This window comes from Onychostruthus taczanowskii, unplaced genomic scaffold (assembly GCF_017590055.1).
Source record: "Onychostruthus taczanowskii isolate IOZ18803 unplaced genomic scaffold, ASM1759005v1 scaffold34, whole genome shotgun sequence".
Classification (NCBI taxonomy): Eukaryota; Metazoa; Chordata; class Aves; order Passeriformes; family Passeridae; genus Onychostruthus; species Onychostruthus taczanowskii.
Window position 1 is genome coordinate 1,502,694 of NW_024500794.1, and position 17,566 is coordinate 1,520,259.

Here is a 17,566-nt window from a genome sequence, read left to right on the forward strand (position 1 = left end):
CCCCATGTGTGTGTTTGGCTGTGCAGGTTTTTCATCATCGCTGAGGATGGTTCTGGAACGGAGCTCCTGCGAACAAAGGATGTACACAAGTATCTGGCTGAGGCCTGCAGTGATCCTGCCACTGCAGTCTTGAAGAATCCTGTACAAGAACAGCCAGGTAGAAAATGTTTCTTCTCTGACAGACTACTAATAGAAAGAATTGAAAAGTCTCAAAACTCTTATTTGGGCAGGAGATGTTTTTACCCTTGTAAATAAGGATCCACACTTCTAGGAGTGAATGAAAGGAGTTTGGGGAAAAACTCTGGGAAGCAGAGAATTAACTGAAGGATGCTGTTAAGGGATAAGTCAACTAACAAATGGCATATCTTTATCCACTCTCAGTCACACAAATAAAAGTGATTACCAAATAAATATATTCTTTGTGTTTATAATTTTAAAACTTGAGTGTATCACTGTATTCATTAGTGATGTAGCAATGGGGAGAGTGATGCCCTGGTGTTGACCTTTAGGCTGTCTGTTGGAAAGGATACATATTAAAAAGCTGGAAAAACATGACTGAAATAGCCAGTGCTACACGGTACCAACCACCTTGTAGTAGCAATGCAAGAAATTACATCCTGGAATTGTTGGTTGTCATTGTAAGGTAGCTGGAGATGCTGTGTTTCTATAAAAGACACTGTGGTGTAACAGGTAGATGCTAACAAAAAAATACCTTTAAAAGAGAAGACAATATGGTTCCTCTGGATATAAGGGGATGAGAAGGGAAGTTTGCTTAAAGCCATAAAGTCCTAGGACGTATTTCTCATAGATTTATGTCATAAGCATATGACATAAAACAGCTTTCCCGCTTACTACTCTTATAAAGTGTGGCACATTTTTAAATGTACTTTTATTCACACAAATGACTGGTTTCCATTTTAGAAACCAAGTGAAGTCATTCTGCCATGGGAAAATAGAAAAAAATGAAGGGACATGGAGGGAGCCAGAAAAATGCAGAAGATTAAAAGATCAGAAAGATGGAGAGCATACATACCCAGTCAAAATCCCAGTCAAGAAAATTTACTTACAACCAGCAATCATTTGTAATAGTAGCACGTCTGGTTTTCCAGACTTCCTGCTCCACCTTTCACAATGCTGGCTGTATTTGCCTTTACAGCAAGGCTTCACAATTTTGTATCATTGTGACAAAGTACCTCAGTGGTGATATTCATTTTGAAGTTCACCAGTGGGATAGATCATAGTAGCTTAAGTAATTTTTGTATTGGGCTGGAAAAAATATTTTGAAGAACATTAAAATTTATGCAAACAATACAAATAAATCATATCTAATGGAATCCTTCCAGTGATCAGGGTATGAAATATGAAATACAGTGAAGAATTATACATGTTCTGAATTTGTTGTCCTACTTCTGAGGTTAGTATTCAGTACACATGGGTCAATGCTCTGCTCTTCCTTGTTTGGGCTACTACCCACACTATACAACTGAGCTGTTAACCAAGAATCAAAGGAAGTAGCATAAACAGTTTATTGTTAAAAATGGGCTGAGTAATCTGAACTTGTACCACTATTCCATAATCAACTCAGTGATCTGATATTATCTGTAGCCATGGATACATGGAGTTTTATCTGTTAGTAATAAGATATTTTGTAGATAGGTGTTTTTTTCTGTAGGTCTGAGACACTTATTTTATTTTTAATTTGAACTGATTCTTAGCAAAATGTGTCTTTAAACCAGGTGTTGTAAGTATTACTGTCCTCCGCCCTATGGCTGAAGCGTCCCCCTGGGTAATGAAGAAAGAACCAGAGTGTATTGTTCCTCTATATCTTCAGTCAGTGACTCAGGAAGAATCTTCTCCTCCTGAGGTATAATTGTTTCAAAACTGTCTTTTCATGTTAAAGCAACAGATGTTTGTCTCTGTGGGGAAATGAAAGTAAACAGTGTGAATGTTAAATTCAGTTTATTGAGCAGACAGAGCAAAGGGTAGGCTGTGTCAGGGAATGTATGGTCCCATTCTTTTACACTTAGTGAGGGGAGATAGCAGTTTTAAGGGGAGTTTATCTTACCAGATGAAGATGCTTTAGGATAGATTAATTGTTCCCAGGAATCTACTGGCTTTATTGTCCAAGTCTATGATTCTATAAGGAGAGCACACACTTTCAAAGTGAGACACATTGCCAACAGCTGCATTTTTGGGTATGTAAGAAGCCTCTTGCTCTTTTGTTTGCTCCTCTCTGTTCAGGGGAAGATCACAAGCCACCCAGTCAGAAGGAGTGCCCGGAAGGGTCTCAGCATTGGAGCAGCATGTTTGTCCTTGCCAGTCCCTGTGCGAAAATGTCCCAAAAAACTGCAAATCCGACAGCTATTCCAGTATAAGCCACTCTGTGATGAACTAAGAGAAAAACTGCAGCTTTCCCTCAAGGTAGTTCAACCACAGTTATTCATTTTTCCAGTAAGCAATAGAGAATAAACAAGTAGATGAATTGGGTGTGATAAATGTGTAATACATACCTGAGAAAAATCTATTATGCTTGAAGAACAATTATTTCATACATAGGTGTTGTGTTTTTCTGAAAAGGTTCCATTGTTTCATTTACCTCTTATGAAACCTAGTTTTCTGAGCAAATACATGAGATCCAATCCAGTTTACATCACAGACAGTACTCTAACATATAATTTCCTTGCTGTCAATATTGATATCTGTTACTTCGCTTTTATTTTGCTTAGGGTTTGTTTTCCTTCAAAAAGTCTTAAGAATTTAAATCTATAACATTGAACAAGAATTTGTAGCTCACCATAATTCTACAAGTAACTTGGTCACTGAGACACACTCTGGTCTTGGTTATGTATTTGTTTTCATAAATCAGTGTAGAACATTTCCAGGTTTCAGTCTGAGTTTGTTACTCTATCTGTGTCTAGGAAATAGCTATTTAGCCTTCTGACAAGGTTTGTGGTCATCCCTCATTAGTGACTTGTTACTAGCAGGGTGCAAGCTAGACCTCCTATGCCAGTGTTTTGAGATGGTGTCCACAAGTGAGCAGCTTTGCTCTTCTCAGTGCTCGGGTAAAACATTCCTTTATTTAATTTGCATTGTGAAGATGTTCTTAGAAGAGATTTCAGAGTCAAAACCCCATTATTACTTAAGAATTAGAGAATAACAAAACATATGTGTCCTGTAATTTATTAATTTAACCTATTTTGATAATGGCATTGCAGATTGAATTTGAGAGTTAACAGCATGTGAAATGTGTGAATGTAGTAGCATATTGTAGCCATTTATATAATTTTTTTCCTCCACATTACATTTCAAATAAAACATGCTTGCAATAGAAAAACACTGACAGCTGCCCAGCCCAGACATGTTTGGGATATGCAAGTCTATCAGAATGAAATGTTACCATTTTCAGACTATAAATATATGAAAATTATTCTTTAATTTGCATACTGACCTTTCAAAGGCAGCACTGTAAGAAAAGTTCCACACCAAAATGGCCAGGAAGGTCTTTCCATTGCCCAGATCTGTTGTTGATTTTTAGAGAAAGATGAATGCTGTTTATTACACTGGGAAGGAAGAACTGCAATTATTAGCACTGAAAAAAAACAGTTGTAATAATTGCATAAATCTGCAACGAAAATACCCTCATTGCTCATAAAGCAATATTTAATCAATTCTCTTTTTTTCCAGAATGAAGTATCTTAAATCTTTAGCCACTCCTTCCCTTTGTCAGAGCAAAATCAAGATTTAAGGAAAATATTCTTCTTTTCTCCATCTCCTATAAGATTAAAGAGATATAAACAAGTGAGAAAGAACTGGCACTGGAACCATTGTTTCTACAAACCTGTCTTTTAGTAAAGTTTGGTGCATGTAGCTTTCTGGCAGAGTGGTGTGTTTAAAACACTTTTTTCTATCCAACTAATTTAAAAAGATGTAGGAAAAGAAATGTGCTTCTTTTCTGTAGCAGTTGGTATGATTATGTCAATGTAAATATCTATTTTAAGCCTACATCTGCATCTTTCTTCTTCTTTTTCATTGTTCCACCAGGAATACATAGACAATGTCTTAAAGCAGGAAAATGAGCTGGAAGAGATGAATGTGAAAGAACCAAGAACAGAAGAGGAAAAGGAGAATGCTGCAAGTCTCCTTGAACAGGTTACAGTGAGAAAAATCAAATTTTTAAGTATTTCTTTCAACAAAACCCTTGTATTGCATTGGAAGTGTGAGTCTTGAAACACATTACCCATTAATAAACCAGCAAGTGTCAGAGTAGCACAGTGCCAGTTCTGGTGCAGATTAGTGGTAAAGCAGAGCCACACTCAGCCTTCAGCTGGTCTGAATTCAGCTGGGCACTGCTGCCATTTGGGGAAGCAATGCTCAAAACAGTTCAAGAGTCTGGCTCTACTGAATGATATGTTCCCAAACACACAGACCAAAATTACTTTCCAGTAATTTACTTTTTTTAATATCCCCCAACATCAGGATGAAAATGTTTCCAGTCTGTTGTCATTGCACATGGGAGACTTTTATTTCAACCACAGCCACCTCCATAGTAAGAATTTAAACCCTGCTTTTGGGATAATACGGAAACAGTCTGGAGGAATATTGTTATTACTGCTGAGGAGCATTTTGGTTTTTTTTTTAAATATAATCTGCAAATTTTCATGGATAATTAGAGCACAAAAAGAAAAAGGGGAGGAATAGGTAATGGGAAAGGTGGGTAAATAGAAAAGGATCACAGCTTTTCTGGAAAAAGGGACAAAGAAATGATTTGTCAGTAGTTCCATCTGCATCTGTTCTCTAGGCAGACATTTATTTACTTCAGTGAGGCCCAGGTGCTGAATCTCACATGCTGCTCAGACCCAGTGAACTTGCCTAGTGACTAATTATTGTTGCTTGTCCTGGCTACCTTCAGCACCTTCATTTCTAGTTACAGATTTCACATTGGACAACTCTTTTGTGAGCAGCAGTCTCAGTGTGTGCCTGCTGTGACCCAGGAATCAGTGTCACATTGCTCCCAAGTCTCCAATAGATCTGTTACAACCCAGACTGGCTGGTCAGGAGCTCTGGTTTCCAGTTAACTGCTTCAGAGACAGCATGAGAATAAAGGAAACACTTCAGAGCCTTTTAACCCTCATTCACTTTACTGTAAGCCAGCCACATGAGATCTCCTCAGTAACAAAGCCTGCAAACTCCTGAACACATTTCCCATTTGACCTGTTGGCAATCTAAGCTTAATACAATATAAGTATATCTATAAGTATATTGTTTAATACAATATAAGTAAGTAAAGTTGCAGAAGGATTTGAATTTGATTAGGAATTAGTTTAGTTGACCTAATAAAAAGTAACCATATAAAATACAAAGCTATCGATGCAGTGGGTCATCAAGAAGGAAACAAATACCTCTTTTGAACAGGGAAATTGTACTTCATATCCTTTTTTCCCAGCTTATGTTTTCTGACACACTGAAATACCTGACAATGTGACTACAAGAATGGGCATAACAAGATAGCACTTGTTTATAATATAAATCCTCTGAATAAGATGTTGTTGTGAACTTTAGTTTTTATGTGCTCACAGTTATTCCTTCTTCATTGCAGGCCTTTCCTGACTGGGAGAAATCAACTGAAAAACTCAGTGATAAAGGTAACAAAAAATTGAATACCTGTATTTTTAAAATTGAAAATATCATAAGTTTAAAAGTATTGTACTATTATTTTTAAAGAGGCAATATAAAGGTGAATTCATCTATGTACTATGTACATGCTTCTATGTGACTCTCACAAGTGATTAGGACTTCTTAGCATCAATGATCTAGTACCTCTGAAAAATAATTCCTGGTTTCAGGCATGTGTATTTGACATTTTTACTCACATTTTCACATGTAATGAAATGTAGTTGTAAGAGCTATGACAGTACTTGGCTACTTTTATATAAGTAACAATTTTTCAGACAAGTTTTTCAAAGCAACTAAGTAAATCCTGGTTATTTATTACACTGCAAAATCTCAAACCATCATGTGTTGGGGTTACATTCACCTACCTAAGGGAAAAGATGGAGCAATGTACTATGGATTTCAGTTAAAGTTCACAAGATATTTGTTAGCATTGATTAATATTTTCAATATGTACAAATAAAAGCTAAGATGTCTGTTTCTTTATAAAAACCTATAAGCCTTTTCTGTAGAAAAATTCATTACATTTTATCCCATAGTGATGCTCATCTTTAAAGTGTTATTTTCCTTGTCAAGAGTACTTCTACTTGTCAAAAAACCTCATACTGTGTAAAGTGAACAGAAACTGCTGCAGCACATGCTTGCTGAACAGTTTCCTCTTAAATGGAGCTGCAATTTTAATGTAATATTGCTAATGAAGAAGATAGTGGGAAAGAAAAGCTCTTTGAAATAGGTAAAAATAGAAAAAGCTGAAAAATAAAATCATATTTTATGATGAAAAAGCTGACCAAAAACCCCCACATTTTGAAGTTTGAACTCATGTAATTACCAGACCACTAAGAGATATTGTCATAGTCTAATAGGATCATATCTCTCAAATACTCACATCTCCTAAATTTTGCCACAGAAAATTGTTTTCAGCCAAGGAAATTTCTTTGGACCCATGACTTAGCTTCAAGGTATAAAGTAAACAACACACTTTATAAAATATGTCAGAGGACAGGGCAACTCTTTACTAAAGCCCCAGAGCTGGTCACAGTATTAAATGTGGAAAGGCTGGCATTTCTCCATTATACATATTGAACTAGCAGTTCCTTCCATGAGAATGTTGATTATGGCTGCTTCGCAGCCTCAATTAAGCACAAGCAAGCTTAATCAAGCTAAATGTAATAAGGGTCCCTGAAAGCCCACGTTATTTTCTTCAGCTGTGGATAGAGACCTCAGAGCACCCCAGTCAGAGAGTGGCTGAATGTCAGCAACTTTTCCTGTTCACAGGTATTTGTGTCTTGAAAGAACGTAAAGATATGTCAGGGAATACAGGGTGGGAGTGTGAACTTAATCTGCTTCTTGTCCTTTCAATATTGAATTCAATTTCTTATCTGTTAATGTTCTGATCTTGATTTTGGATTGAAGTTCTTTCTGCCTTTTCCCTCACAGTAACAAAGACTCTGTTGGGTTTCTATAAAGTGGCAGAAAGATGCATTTAAAAAACATATCCTTTGATATTTTTTTTTCGTAACACCTAGCACTGCGTAGCAGAGCACACCCATTCAGTAATGCCCTTCACCTTGCAGACCATGTGAGCCAGCTGTATGAGCAGGCAGTGGCTCCTCCTGCCCAGGATCACACAGAGAAGACAAGCACTGCACAAAGAAAGGACCAGCAGCAGAGGTAGGACAGAGCAGCAAGGACAGGTGCAAATGTAAATAACACAAAGGGCGAAGGCAAGCACACAGGGAAGGCACTGTGCTTTACTGACTGTCATTAAGGACTGGGACCTAGATCCCAAGATACATATGGCAGTGTTTTACTGTCGTGTCATGTGATTATTTTGTCCCTCTACGGCTCTCTTTCCATATCTGAAAGATAATTCAGATGTTGTTGGGAAAGGATTTTGGATGTTTCTTGGATTGGATGATCTAATAAAAATGCAGATATGAGCAAACAATTTTTGTGCAAACCATACAAGTCTGAGTTAGAAGCCACCTGAAGTGTTTACATAACATATTGTCCTAAAAAGCATTTTCTTTCCAGGGTTATCATGTAAATATTTTTGTATTTATAGAAGACTACTAGTTTTCTCATTCCCACTACTCTCTCTTTTTTAATTCCGGGCGATTCAGTCTAGAAAGAGTATCATCCAAGTGGAAAAGCAAGCTGGAACAGAACAGGTAATAATATTAGTAGGATCAAGTTCTTTTATGAGCCAGCTTAATCTGCTTTTGTAAAGAATGTTATTGATTTCACCAGGTCTTGGGTGATGGTGCAATGGCTTGCCTGCAAATAATGGGGTATTTTCTGCTCAACAGAAATGCTTAATAAATGGTTTGAGTCTCTTTCTTTTATCTTTTTTTTTTTCCAAAACCCAGCAGCATTACTGTTAACTTATACTATGCAAACCAAGGCTGAAGTCAGAAGCCCTGTGTTTTGTTTTCTGGTTCTGCCACTAGTGTAGAAAATACTGTGTATTAATATTTTCAGATGCTGCTGCTTTAGGTTAAGATTCAGGTATTCCATAAATAAAAGCTGATTTTTTTCAAATAGAACTCCAGACACGTCTCACATGTTGGTGCATCAAAGCTTCTCTAGGCGAAATTGTCCTAGCTCTCTCAGCCTGTACTCACATGAAGGGTCTTCCAAACCTTAATCATCTTCGTGGCCCTTTTGTGCACCAGACAGGTCAAAAGTGGACACAGCACTCCATGTGAGGCTTTCCATATTGCTTCTTAATTATGTTCTGATTTGCATGAGATAAAAAAACCATTTCGAATTTAAGAGTTACATTTTAATACAGCATTTCACACTGGTTTGGATCCTCTTAAAAATGATTTAAATATATAAATCTGAGCAGTCAGCACCCAAGAACACAATGTGCAATTCTGGCTCTAAAACCAGTGTTAAAACTCTCAATATGATTAAGACTGATCATTTAGTAGCTGATATGAGACCCTGCAAATCAGTGAAATACTAGTAGTGTAAAACTGGGCTATATCAAGCTGAAAACATGACTGATCTTTACTCTGGTCAACCTTACCTTTAGAAGTTTGAATAGCTTCTTCTGTATCCACAGAGCCGACAAGTCTTTCTGTGATAAAGAAATCAGATGAGTTTTGTGTTCAAAATTTGAGCAATGCATTTGGAATACCAATTCTTAGCTTGAAGTGTTTGTCGGAAGGTTGGAAAGACACCAGTGGCAGTCCCAGACATGTTCCATGAGGTTTAGAGAAATGGAGTATGTTCTGAGGAGGAGCTCCACATAGCTGTCCGTGTGTCCATGTGCATTCCACCCAGTCAGTTCTTAATTCACCTCCAAGAAAATTGCCAATTACAAAAATATTACTTCATGTGATGAACCAGGGAAGAAAATGCCACTTGCCTTTACCAAATCCATTTCTTGATGCACAATACTGAAAAACAGGGTGAACTCAGTTACAATGACTTTTTCTTTCTTTTCCTTACCAACAATGTGAAAAACATCCCTAGGAAAGAACTGGATGAACAGAAGGCTTTATTTGCAGCAATGAAAAACAGAATTTTTGCTCCATATTTTCAATCTGAATTTGCCAGAGACTTTTACCGAGAAAAGGTAAGGCCGCTGAAAACTGGATGAAGTCTGTTAGGCCAGCTAGTATCTCCCATGCTCCCAAAGACAATTTTGAGTTTATATCTCACCCTCTGTTTATCTCAAACCATTACAAAAGACAACCATGGCAGAATTAATACTAGAAATTATACACCCTTGTAGGTTTATATCTCAGCCTCTGTTTATCTCAACAAACCATTACATAAGACAACCATGGCAGAATTAATACTAGAAATTATACACCCTTGTAAAGGAAACATGTCCTGGAGATGGTGTATGTTCACTGAGTAGAAACTCTATAAAATTCCTTACATAAACTCTGGAGAGAGCCTGATTCAGAGCAAAGCTCAACTTCAGGTTTTTTTTACTTACCCCTCAAACCCCTCTCCTTGCTTATTAGAAAGGTAATAAGTAAAACTGACACTCCTAATTTAGAGGTGATCTTGGGGGCTTTTCTGCTGGTAAATGCTGTAAATGCATAAAGCCTACTCAGAAATGTAGGTTACAATCTGATGTAACTATTTATATGTCTTTTATAGTCACCACTTTGGTTCTGCGTATTTGTTTCCTTTGTGTTCCTTTTTTTAAAATGTTTTCCTTTCTTTTTTTTTGCAAGGGGAGGAGAGTGTCTGCTGGCTGGTTTTCCTAGGTGTTTAGTTGCGAAACCTAAGGCCTCTTTCTTCCTTTTCTCCAGTTTCCTGATTTGGAGACAATGTCTAAGGAACTTCCTCCACTTCAAAAAGAAAGAAGTGAGACTCAGCCTCTGTGGTTGTTAAAAGAACCCAGTGGAGGTAATCGACTGCCTGGCATCAGTTTTGTATCTTCTTCAGGAGGAAGAAGCCCTTGCAGACATCACTGAATGTGGAAGAACTATCAGTTTCGGATGCTAAGCTGAAGAATTGTGCTATAAATGAGAACTGGATAGATCAAAAGTGCTCAGGAAAATCTTGACTAGAATAAATAATAGTTAGGGGTGGATGAGCAAGAACCAAGGAGGCCAAGTTTTGAAAATAACTAGTATGGCTGTAGGAAAAATATGGGAGATTTATTTCTGAAACTCAGTGGTAAGAGGAACTGGTGCAAAAGCAATGTGGAATAGGAGACATGCAGGCTAAAGACAGACTGGAGGACACAGGAGGAAAGCAGTGACTCCATGACAGGAAGCAGGGAAAGAAGCAATCATTATCTTAGGCTTCAGCTTTTCAGATCTGAGGGGAATACTTCAGTTCTGTTTAAAAAGCAGCCCTGACAAGTTACTGAAATCATACAGTGAGATTAAAAGTCGAACACAGCAAAGATTCATGTCAGGAAAATAGTCCTCTGGGGGGCTTTATCAGACCCCCACTAATTCCCATATTTCCTCATTTTCAATCACCATAAGACCTGTGCTGGATTGTCTTTTAGTGCTTTATGGCTTATAGTTCAGTTAGCCAGAGGACAAGAAATTACTAATCACACAATAGGCATTTTTGAGATCCCTGTGGCCCAGTAGAGCAAAACGTTGCATGCAGAATTTTCCCAGCCTCTCATGGTTATGTAGCAGCTTTCCAAGATTGTGTAAATTAAAGTGCCAAAGGCTGACATTGTTTTTCACATGTTTATGAAAATGATGGTGATCATAAAAAACACTTGACTCAGTATTCCATTATTTTCCCTTTAGCAGCTGAATTTCTTGATACCACAAGTGATTCATCACTTTCATCTGGCCCTCCACTACAGGATTCCTCCAAACAAGATGATGGTCCCAGCAGCACAACAGGTACACCTGCCTTCCAGAATGTAGTTGGAGCAGCTTGCTATCTTTTTACAACTTCTGACACAATATTTGCAATATGAATTTCAATCCATCTGTTACTTTTTCATGCTTTTGGAAATCTTTCCCTTCCAGACCTAAACAAGGCTGCAAGAGCAGAAGAGACAGCCTTTCAACATAAAGTTCCAAGTCGGATGGTAGATGTTACAGGACAGACAAGAAAAGAGAAAGTACTATTACCATCATACTTTCAGGGGAAAAAACCAATCACCATACCAAATAAAAAGGTAAAAAATAACATCTTTCTTGTCAATATTCATATCATCTGAGTAATCTCTTTTCCATAAAACCTTCACCCTGGAGCAATACAGGAAGGTATTTTGAATCTATTTACTGTAACATGGCTGTTGAAATTTATTTGTGTTTATTGGCAACTCTAGAAGTACCTTTCCTCTCAACTGCTAGGAAAAACTCATTCTGCATTAGGCACCTACATGAAAGCTCTGTTTCCAAAAGAGCAGAGTTTCCCCCATTTTCCCTGAGACACCTCAGTGGCTTCATGCATCTGAAAACTCAAACCAGTATAAATTTCCAGACAGTATTCAAAGTGCTGCTTCAGTTTTTACTTAAATCAGGATGTCTTTTTGTAATTCTTCAGAGTGAATGGACAGAGGTCAAATATAGGTTAAGTAATTCTCTACCTGCCTTAATGGCCACCAACTTTCTCTTTGTCTCATATTTTGTTTGCAAAGATGGAAGATCCTGCCTCAGGAAAGGTCAGCACATCTTCTGTTGCAACAAGACAAGATCTTACCAACTTCCATCTCATCCCACCCAAGGTGACATTTGGAGTGCTAAAGGAGGGCTGCACCTATGCAACCACTGTAATCATGAAGAATGTTGGTGTGAACTTCTCAAGGTTAGTTGAGCAAGAAATGACACAAATTCACCGGAAGGCTGGTTTGCAGAACACCCCTTTAATATGAAAATTCTCTTTTATAGGTAGGTTCAACACATTCTTCTTGATTGGCTAATTAACAAAAACTTCTTTCTTACAAACAGTCCTTGAGAAGAACAGAAAAACAGAGTAGGAAAACACCACCTGCAGGTTGTTTATGCTAACAAGTTATCATCATTTCTCTACAACTCCCTGAAAAGTGTCACAAGTCCGCTGTGAGAAAACAAATTCTGTTTTCTTGCTCTCTGACATGGCTGTCACATCCACAAGTTTGAATTCTTAGTACCCTGTTTTTAATCTCTCCAAATGAATCCTGACAAAAATCAAGTACAGTTTCTCTGGACCCACCACTCAGAGAAAGCACAGGAATTCTGACAGCCACGTCATAGGTCTGCCAGAGCTTTCCATAAGATGGAGCCATATCCTAGGAATGCCTCTTCTACTGCCTTTCCTTTAACAGCTTCTAGTGCAAGGTCACGCTGGTAAACTGTTCTTCAGAGGGGAATGAAATCCACAGGATCAGTTCCAGAGCAATGCAAAAGTAAAGGTCATATCTGATCTAATGATCTTTAAAAACCTGAACAGTAGGAAGTTGCATTCACAAAAGGACTGAATCTCAGATGTGAAACAATCAGTAAGAAATGAGGAAGCAAGACTTCTGCTTTAATTGGTACTGTTTAATTAAAGATTATTTGCACAAAATTCCTACCAGTATCATGCTTTCTGCAATAGAATCACATCAAAGGACATTAAGTAAATATTGGTATGGGCTTTTGGGTCTGCAACACACAGGTGTTTGCCAAGAAGCTGTTTGTACTTCAGCTACCTTTGAATGTGCAGATTTAAAATGCTGCTGTTTCACATTCTGTTATAAGAACCAGGCAGTGTTAACAAGCTCTTTGAAAGCTTACTTTGGCCCATTCATCTGCTCCTTTGGGTTTTTTTTTGTTAGAAACCTGAGCCTTGGCAAGAAGCCCAGGAATTGCTGTAGTCCAACTTGTACATTATGATGGAAAGGATGAGTTAAGAAATTCTGCTGTCATTTAAAAAAGCAGAGGAAGAGCAGACTGCCTAGATGAGATTTCTCCTACCTGAAACAGTTTCTGGCAAACTGATTCTCTTCTCTTTCTGACAGGTTTCGGGTGAAGCAGCCACCTCCACACACAGGACTGAGAGTGATGTACACACCACGACCTGTAGGTTACACAGGAGAGCTTTTGGGTTTTTTTCTAGACTCAGCTGGCCCTCAGGCCAGCTAGGGCACCTTTCTGGGACAGCAGCTGTCTGGGAATAGAGCTGCCAGGGTACAGAGTTTTGTTTAAAGTTATTTGAAGTGATACTGTCTTCCACCGTCCCTCTGCCACCTTCAGCTAAGCACTCCATGCACTCAAGTCTCAGCCTGTGCCAGAATGCAGAGGGATAAAAATGTTCAGTTCAGTGGAAAGCAGCAGATCAAGCAGTGAAGTTATAGAGAGCTTTTTCAAAGCAAACAGGATTACTCTACCACTCAGGTGCCTCTGAGTTTTCCCTTCTGCTTAGGGTGTTTGTTGTATCTGCTCTGTCTTATACTTAGACTTAACTTCTTGTCCTGATATCTTCAGGATTTGAACCTAGTAAACTATTGCCTCAATCCTTTCTTCTCCTGCTTCCAGCTGTTCTCCACCTTAAGATTTTTATCTAGCAAAGCACCATAGCACATTATCTCACTACATAGGAAGCTGTCATGCTTTCTGCTTTTGTTCAGTCTCTCTTTTTACCTGTGTGCTATCTCTGAATAAATAGTGCTGGCCACTGTCCCCACAGCATCCACATAATACCTGGCAATGTCTTGCCAATGCATGGAATCAAGAAGCAATGACTTGTGCAGAGGTAGTGCCAGAATGCAAGTCAAACCTCCTAGTCCAGAGCCTTAGCCACAACACGCTACTTGAAATCATAGGATAGTGTGGGTTGGAAGGAATCTTTAAAGGCCCCAATTGAGAGAGAAGGATGGTGTGGAGGACTGTGTCAGAGGCCTTAGAGAAATCCATCTAGATGGCTGGAATAATTTCCATTCTTTTGTTTTTCCTCACATCTGCCCCTTTTGTACCTCCCTACCTTTATGTTCTTTTTTAGAACAGAATAGAATATTTTATTTCATTTGGAAGGGACATACAATGGCCCTCTAGTCCAACTGCCTGACCACTTCAGGGCTAGCCAAAAGTTAAACCATAGTATTAAAGACACTGTCCAAATGCCTCTAACACTGACAGGCTTGGGGCATCATCCACCAGCTCCGAGGGCTGCGGGAGGGGACCGTGTATGAAACTTGCACCTTACCTGGGAGTCATTCTCTGTCTCTCCTAGGTGGCAGCAGGCTTGCAGGTTGAACTGGAGATAGAGATTTTTGCCATGCTATTTGAAGGGAAAGACACTGGTGGCCTTGAAGAAGTTTCCCATAATATTGAAATAATAACAGAAACTGAAACTCTTCTCCTGCCTGTGAAAGCAAATATCCTTTGTTGTCTTATTTCTCTCACACACCTCATAGCATCAACCCTAGGGATTATCTTCCTGTTGCAAGCCTCAAGCATTGTTTCCAGTGCAGACTGTTGCAGTAGCAAGCTTTACTCTCCTTTTCAGAAATAAACAAATTGGTGTTTTCAAAAGCACAACAAATGAACAATTTAAGGTTCACGCAGTTCACGTCAGAATAACATTGTTTGAAAAGTGAGGAAAAGAAGAATGGCAACTCAGAAAAATGTTGCTTTTGAAAACTAAATGTGAATAATAGAAACTCTTTTCCACCACCCCTCATGAAAATACTTTATTATGTTTTTCAATCTGTGGTAGCATCTGGTGGTACAGCCTCATGAGCAACAAAATGATGTATCATCCAGATACTAAACAGGCAAATGGGACAATCCCTGAAGCAGCAAAAATGCAAGCACAGAAGCACATGAATGCTGCCAGAAATGAGCCTGTATGGGTTCAGTGGGCTTTTCAGTTGTTTAACTGATGACAGCAGTACAGTAAAAGAAAAGAGCCAAGTCAGTAGCTATTATTTTTATTTCCCTTGCGCTCCAGGTGAAGTTCTGTTTGACTTTTAATCAAATTTACACTTAGAAGTCTGGGAGAAGGGGTCCTCTGGAAACCTATAAAAGAAATAGCAAGGCAAGCTACATCTAAACATGCCAGAAACTTCATTCAGAGTATGGACCACCCTTACCAAAGAAAGGAGAACTTCAGGATACTCTGACCCTGACCAGAGTAACAGCAATTCCTCTGGGGCTTAATATGCTCTGGATGTGACATTGAAACTCCCCAAATATACTTGCATTGACCCAAAGGAACCTTTCATGCCTGTAATTGCAGAGCTGAGCTAGACAGGACCAGTGGCATAGCAGCAAAACCAGCTGCTGTTGTGTTCCCAGTCACCCAGTCTTCAGACACAGTTGCAGACCAGCCTCCAAAACATGTGCCCTTCCCCCATATTTTAGCTGTTCCTTTAATCTTTGAGTTGAGGGCACTAGTCCAGATTCATGTTTCACAACCTTACTTCCAGAATTCATTGCTACCTCCACTGGTTATTTTACTGAAATAAATGTACCAAAATGGTTAGATCCTTAACATGGTATTCCACCTGTGCTATCCAGTGACATTTATAGGTGCCGCCCAGAAGGATACCCCCAGGGAGGGATGGCAGCAGCAGTCCAGGCACTTCCTCCAAGCCCCAAGCCACGGTTACGGATCACACTCCCACGAAAGCTTTGAAGTTAGTGTAAGTACTGCATGCAGTGACACCAGCTGTAAATTAAAGTACACTTGTTTTACCTACTCTTCACTTTATCAGCAGCATCCTGAACAAAGTTCATGCAAATGACGCACCTAGCATGCTGACTTGGTTACTGTGACAAGAGGAGGGAAACACTGGATGACATTAACCAAAGCACTCACTACAAGGGGACTGCAGGTTACTACAACTGCTCAGCTCATCAGAGGCACTCACAGCAAAGCCTCCTCAGTCCTGTCCCAAATCCTTCACTTACTGTCTCCACATTAAACAAGTCCTTGAACAACCTGGCAGCTGGATTTATTACAGTTAAGCCCTAATAAATCAGTCTCTCTTTAACACTTTTCGCATTCTAAAACTAAGTCTTACCAGTGGCCCACTGACACTGACAGCAAGTCTAATAAGGGACAGGAGTCTTACAGATAGGGCAGCCTCAATGTGACAAGTTCAAATACACACAACCCAGTGCACACACAGTTTCATACAGCACATTTCTGTAGCCTTACAGATTCAGTCTACATGAAGAATCACAGAATATCCTGAGTTGGAAGGGACTCGCAAAGATCAAGCCCAGTTCTGCAGAGGACATCCTGAGAATCACACCATGTGTCTGAGAGCGTTGTCCAAACACTTCTTGAACTCTGTCAGGCTTGGGGCTGTGACCACTGCCCTGGGGAGCCTGTTCCAGTGCTCAGCCACCCTTTGGGTGAAGAACCTTTTCCTGATATCCTAACTGTTCCCTGACACAACCTCAGGCCTTGGGTCCTGTCACTGGACAGCAGAGATCAGTGTCTGCCCTTCCTCTTCCCCTCGTGAGGATGTTGAAGACTGCAGTGAGGTCTCCCCTCAGTCTCTTCCAGGCTGAACAGACCGAGTGACCTCAGCCACTTCTCACACTTCCCCTCAAGGCCCTGCACCATCTTTGTAGCTCTCCTTTGGAGGCTTTCTAAGAGTGTCTTAGAATGATTAAGTCTTCCCTGACAACAAGAAAGCCTTACTGGGAATTTCTCACAAACCAGCAGTCAATGTGTTTAACATTAGGCTGGTGTTCACCTCATCCCCCTGAGCTCAGACACTCCACAACACTAATGATGGTGACAGTTCATAAACAGGGAACCCTATGGATGTCTCTCCTCAGCTGACCAGTCCCTGTTTGCTTCATATGTGCAACATTGACATCATCTTTTTCTTTCAACATAAACATCTGTAAGCCTGCCATGTTATCCAACCAATCAGCAAAGAAATTCCAACTGTATCTCATTTCCTCTCCTCTGGAGAAAAAGAAGTGACCATATCAGTCAGTTCTCAAAAACTTCACAGACATGTGCCTCTGACTGCTGCATCTGCTCTAGGACTGCCCAGTATACATCAAGTATGGCCTTTTTTTCCTATTTAAATATCTTCTTACCTTTTCCAGTGTGTTATTCTACCCCCAAAGTAACACACAATTATAGTCTAGAAAAACAACTGGTTTAATGCCTTCCACCTTAGGGATTTACAACCTGGAGCTCATCATGAAGGAAGTTTAGACAAACTTCTCTCACTCCATGTTGAAACCTAAGAGAAATACTCAGTTCACATTTTAGTGAGGCACCCCCAGTCCCAAGAGAAGTTCTGACCAGGGCCATCTTCCATGACAAGCACAAAGGGACAGAAATTAATTACACAGTATTCTCCTCTCACATGTCTAATCCTAATCATAGCTGCTGTCACCACAGCCAAACCTCCCTTCTCTTCTGACAGTGTCTTTTGTGAATTGACAATTCCTACTGAAGCTGGCTGCAGCTATCCCATGCTACCCAAACCACTGTACCCAATGCCTCTTTGAAC

At 39.4% G+C, this 17,566-nt stretch overlaps 1 protein-coding gene across 8 annotated transcripts in view; it reads left to right on the forward strand.

Moving 5' to 3' along the window:
• Positions 1 to 17,566, forward strand: part of SPAG17 (sperm associated antigen 17) — a 116,010-nt gene that overhangs the window by 97,475 nt on the left and 969 nt on the right. For 6 of the 8 annotated variants that reach the window (XM_041411122.1, XM_041411119.1, XM_041411115.1 and 3 more), the window contains 15 exons: positions 27 to 157; positions 1,737 to 1,864; positions 2,242 to 2,421; positions 4,042 to 4,149; positions 5,597 to 5,642; positions 7,245 to 7,341; positions 7,794 to 7,841; positions 9,154 to 9,256; positions 9,948 to 10,044; positions 10,914 to 11,012; positions 11,142 to 11,293; positions 11,759 to 11,925; positions 13,100 to 13,160; positions 14,311 to 14,455; positions 15,587 to 15,724. In XM_041411122.1, the coding sequence (XP_041267056.1) occupies positions 27 to 157; positions 1,737 to 1,864; positions 2,242 to 2,421; positions 4,042 to 4,149; positions 5,597 to 5,642; positions 7,245 to 7,341; positions 7,794 to 7,841; positions 9,154 to 9,256; positions 9,948 to 10,044; positions 10,914 to 11,012; positions 11,142 to 11,293; positions 11,759 to 11,925; positions 13,100 to 13,160; positions 14,311 to 14,455; positions 15,587 to 15,717 (1,693 nt within the window). In that variant the 3' untranslated portion in view covers positions 15,718 to 15,724. The remainder of the gene's footprint in view (positions 1 to 26; positions 158 to 1,736; positions 1,865 to 2,241; positions 2,422 to 4,041; positions 4,150 to 5,596; positions 5,643 to 7,244; positions 7,342 to 7,793; positions 7,842 to 9,153; positions 9,257 to 9,947; positions 10,045 to 10,913; positions 11,013 to 11,141; positions 11,294 to 11,758; positions 11,926 to 13,099; positions 13,161 to 14,310; positions 14,456 to 15,586; positions 15,725 to 17,566) is intronic. The other 2 variants (XM_041411117.1, XM_041411120.1) reach the window with 2 other exon arrangements.